A 4463-nucleotide genomic window follows, 5' to 3' on the forward strand; every position below is an offset into this window, starting at 1 on the left:
ACTGCCGGTTTGGGTTGTTAACTCGTTTTGTTTTCGCTGTTTGATTACTGGTTTATGATTATCTCTAATTGCATGTTTAATAAGTAATTTAATAAGTGATCCAGCTTGGATTCTTACACTATAAAAGTAAAAACTAATAGTGAAGTACTTTTATCAAATAATAATTGTCTTTGAATAATTGAATCAGGTAAATTAGTAGTTTTTTTTTCTTTCAAAAAAATTAACTATTAAATTTAAAAGGAGGACGAAATGCTAAAATTATTTTAAAACATTAATATTTCTTAATGAAACAAAAGTTAGCACAATAAATTCGAAGAAGTGGAGGGGGAGCATCGCACCTATTGTTCCACCTTTGGATCAGTCCCTGGGGATCTCTGATTACCTAATTCTACGAGACAAGAAATCAATGCAAACCAACTAACTAACAAATAAACATATATATATATATATATATTTAATATTATTATATTATAGCCCCAATATATGAAGGAAATCAATTATAGCTAGAGATCGGGTCCAAGGATAAGTGACCTTATCTCACTGTCCGAATTAATATTTATGACAAGAACATGCATTATATATATTGTCGTGGTACACAAATAATTCAACCAATCAAGGACAAATCCCCACACGACAAACACAAAGTATATGAATCAGTCCTTTCTTCTGGAAACATATATAATTTTTTTTACAATTTGCTTACAAGAAAAAACAATAACAATTTGGACAACACAACAAACACTTCCAATATGATCACTTGCTTCAGTGTTTCTGGAGGATTTTTATGCTTCCTTAGTTTGTGATGAATTGAATCCAAGATTGAAAAGAATCCTTCCTAGTTTAAGACACTAAAAACCCATGCAAGCACCAACTTTGCCCGATAGCTGATATATTCACTCGCTGACACGAATCATGGGATATGCATATATTATACACAAATTGAAGCATGGTTCAAGGTGGGATTTTCGAATTTCAGGTCTGTGTATCAAGGTTCGATGGTTTTGTCCAGCCATTCGTTCTCAGCAGCGATCCTGCCTGACCCACGGCCCATTCTCCCGAATGAGCCTACTGCTGCTAGACCCTTGAAGCTGCTACTTCCCTCGCTTAAATTCCGGGACCTCCAAGACTTTCTCGGCTTAGAGGAGTTAACATCACGGTCCACATCATTATCTGGTTTAGCCTTGGCGACGACCAATTTGATTATGTTGCTCCGGCAAAATGGACAAACTGGTACGGAAGGAGACGAGGCTGTCGGATTTGGCTTGTTGTGGCAGCACAAGGCTAGAGTGCATTGAGCGCACATGCGATGACCACATTCTCGAACTTCTATCGTGCATGCTTGATCAAAACATATGAAGCAAATATCCGTATCGTTTGACTGCATGAAATAGTCAAATTGAATCCTATCGTTCCTCAGAACTAACATCTAATGGCCAGTATCCACAATAAAAACTATTACAAGGTATAATGATGTGAACTATATAACCTAAATCTTTTAAACAGAACAGCAATGACAACACAATTTGATGATATCGCCACATAGGAAGTCAACAGACATTGGAGACAAATACTGCTCCTCAAAACAGATATTAATCCATGATGCCCCAATTCTAAGTCATTGGCTTGGAAATTGAAGCATAAAATAATTTTTAAAACTATAGGAAAGTTTTAAAACTGGATCCAACGCGGCGGACAAAGAGGGAAAAATCATGTAGTTATCCATTAAATTTCTAAGACAACAGTCCAAGTGTGCAAGTAATCGACAAACTTTACATATAACAAGCTTCTGGACTGATGTATCAGCAAATGTAGTAAGAAGAGCAAATTAGAAAGAAATGATCTTGGTTTAATGACACATAAAGCAGCGAAATTAAGAAAGGAAAATAAGTTTCCACCGAGCATATTCACGTGATGTGAAAAAGCGTAAAAAGATAACTCTAGAAGTGACAATAAAAAGTACCTCAGATAAATGGTCATCAATCACAGAGTCCGATCCTGATGGAGATGACAGAGAGAGCGAACTTCCCTTTAAGATGGCTTTTTCCCTCTCCTTGTTTGCCTCCATTAAGGCACGTTCGAGCAGAACTTTTGCGTCTTGATTAAGCTCACTTATGAACTTCAAAGGTGATGGCCAGACAATAGGCTCGGCAGATGAAGGATTCAGCAAAGCAGCACACGCACCGTGGTGATGCCTTAAAGCGACCATATATGGTATTCTCCTGAAAATTGAGGATTCACTATTATAAATCCGAATTTCTGCATGATTAACAAAAAGATTGATTTCTTTTTCACTGCAGAATTGTAAACAGAGATGAAACAAATGCTTGCTGATTAGGAAAATACATCTATGAAATGCATGATACTAAATTGGGTGATATTCTCATACAACGAAATTTCTAACATCCAGAACACAAAATGTGATTCCATGCAAATCCATAAAATATCTGAGCAAGATTCAACAATATAAGAAAATTACTGAAAATTTCAGCAAAGAATATCCAACCTAATACATGCAGACTGGCTTCAAGTCCAACAAAACTTAGGGAAGTAAAAAAAATAAAATACCCTGATTCATCTTGTTGAAGTCGATCAGCGCCCCAAGCCAGCAATTCTGAGATGCAATCAAGAGAGCCACTTCTTGCAGCCAAATGAAGAGGAGTACTGCCTGGAAAGCTGTTATATAGTCGCAGCAAATCAGAAAACAAGTTCCACAATCAACGGCAAGATGAAGTAATTCTTGAATAATTTGTGACAACAATATACCCATATCCACCAGTGGAAGCACAAACAAGGGCTCCATTGTCCAACAATAAATGGACACATTCAGGTCGTCTTCTTCGGGCTGCCAAGTGCAATGGTGTTGCTCCTTTACGGTCTCTAATGTTTACGAAACGCGTAAATCCCCTGTAATTTGGGTCCAAAATGTGGGATTTGTATGAGCACATGATGCAAGATAATAAATAAAAGGCCTCTTTTGGATATATCACGAAGTCGATACAGGCAAAAGCTTACCAAGAAGCAGCAACTTGGGCCTCGCGGGAGGCCGAAAGTATGGCTTGAAGGCAATCAGAGTGACCATAGTAAGCAGCATAGTGCAAGCAAGTTCTCCCATTGACTGAATCAAACATCAAAATCTGTTTCCAAAATCCCAAGTTAATGATACCGAAAACTTGTAAATGCATAGAAGATGCTTATTAGACATGCATACATTGGCACCAGCTTCAATTAGCTTTTTAACACAGGAGATCTTTCCATGCATTGCAGCCAACATCAACGGAGTCTACACAAATAAAAATCACCGATCCAATAGTAAGTCGTCAATATGAACTAATCCCATTAAAAAAAAAAAAAAGCAATCTAAGACAAAATTAGCAAGACCAGAACTAAAAATAAATTTTTTTTTTCCAAACATTCATGTACCACGCGTACACAAAAACGAACCTGCTTACGCCGATTCAATAAATCCGGCTTTACCGCTCGATCCAGAATCCAAGAAAGAATCTGAAATCAACTCACAAAACAAGCTCATACTCAAACCAAAGATCCAGACAAGACCCAGAAAATATCCACAAATCTAAGAAACCAAACATATATTTCCAAGAATCCCACCTCGATCTGGCCATTGGCAGCAGCAATATGCAAGGTTGAGGAGCGATCATACACTGTGGTTCGATGAATAAGATTCGAATCCCTTTTCGAAACTTCCTCAACAATCTCCAAATCCCCCAACTGCACTGCACTAAACAGCTCCCGCTCTTCGTTAGTTCTGCAACTCAACCCCTGGCCCATAACTCTCTGTTTGAAGAAACCCCGAAACCATAAAAAGAACAGAGTACCGCCACTCTGAGCCGTGCACCACCGTGGAGAGGTGGTGGTTGCAGTTGGAATGGAGGGAAGGATGCAAGTATTCAGTAGTTGTTTGTTTGTATATATTTGGAGGGTCGGAGTTGGGGCTGCCCGGGAAGTGGGCATGGGAAGGAATGTGTAACGGGCATCTGACCGTATAAGAAGGAGCCCATGGCAACGGGCAGCAGTTGGATTCCCGAAATAAGTACTAAGAATTGATATTTAATGCAAGTTGATAATTCCAGAGCAAATTTCGTATTTCCAGGTAAATATCTCACCGACTGCTGGTTCTCCTCCTATAACTCAACTTGATACAAAGTTTAACATTTTTTTTTAAAATTTGTCGTGTGATTGTGGAAATTAAAATAATTTTTTTTTAAAAAAAATAAAGAAAGCATTCAATTACAAATATTAATGGGAGTTTTAAATTTTGTTATACTAATTAATTTACTGGCTTTGGTCTCAGTTTTTGGAACCAAAAATTAAAAAAAAATGATCGATTTCAGTTTTAAGTGTCGAATTGAGTTTTTCTGTTCATGGTTCGAATAGAACTTTGGTCGGATCTAGTTAACTATTTATAGGTCTCCACATGCTTTGCTTTATAGAAATGCTACATC

At 37.6% G+C, this 4463-nt stretch overlaps 1 protein-coding gene across 1 annotated transcript; it reads right to left on the reverse strand.

The window, feature by feature from the left end:
• Positions 1 to 555: 555 nt before the first annotated feature.
• LOC140888380 (putative E3 ubiquitin-protein ligase XBAT31) lies at positions 556 to 3966 on the reverse strand. The gene is made up of 8 exons (XM_073296063.1): positions 3610 to 3966; positions 3442 to 3501; positions 3209 to 3280; positions 3013 to 3134; positions 2764 to 2904; positions 2566 to 2673; positions 1961 to 2219; positions 556 to 1378 (listed from the first exon to the last, which is right to left on the reverse strand). The coding sequence occupies exons 1-8, from the start codon at positions 3787 to 3789 to the stop codon at positions 986 to 988; spliced, it is 1335 nt and encodes a 444-aa protein (XP_073152164.1). The 5' UTR covers positions 3790 to 3966; the 3' UTR covers positions 556 to 985.
• Positions 3967 to 4463: the final 497 nt, after the last annotated feature.

This window comes from Henckelia pumila, chromosome 1 (genome assembly GCF_033568475.1).
Source record: "Henckelia pumila isolate YLH828 chromosome 1, ASM3356847v2, whole genome shotgun sequence".
Lineage (NCBI taxonomy): Eukaryota > Viridiplantae > Streptophyta > Magnoliopsida > Lamiales > Gesneriaceae > Henckelia > Henckelia pumila.

Excerpts from the sequence above, each read along its gene's own strand:
- LOC140888380 (XM_073296063.1), bottom strand. The coding sequence starts at position 3,789 with ATGGGCCAGGGGTTGAGTTGCAGAACTAACGAAGAGCGGGAGCTGTTT. Across the intron at positions 2,674-2,763 it reads GCTTCCACTGGTGGATATGG|CTTTCCAGGCAGTACTCCTC; the intron begins GTATATTGTTGT and ends ACTATATAACAG. Across the intron at positions 1,379-1,960 it reads TTGATGACCATTTATCTGAG|TCAAACGATACGGATATTTG; the intron begins GTACTTTTTATT and ends TATTTCATGCAG.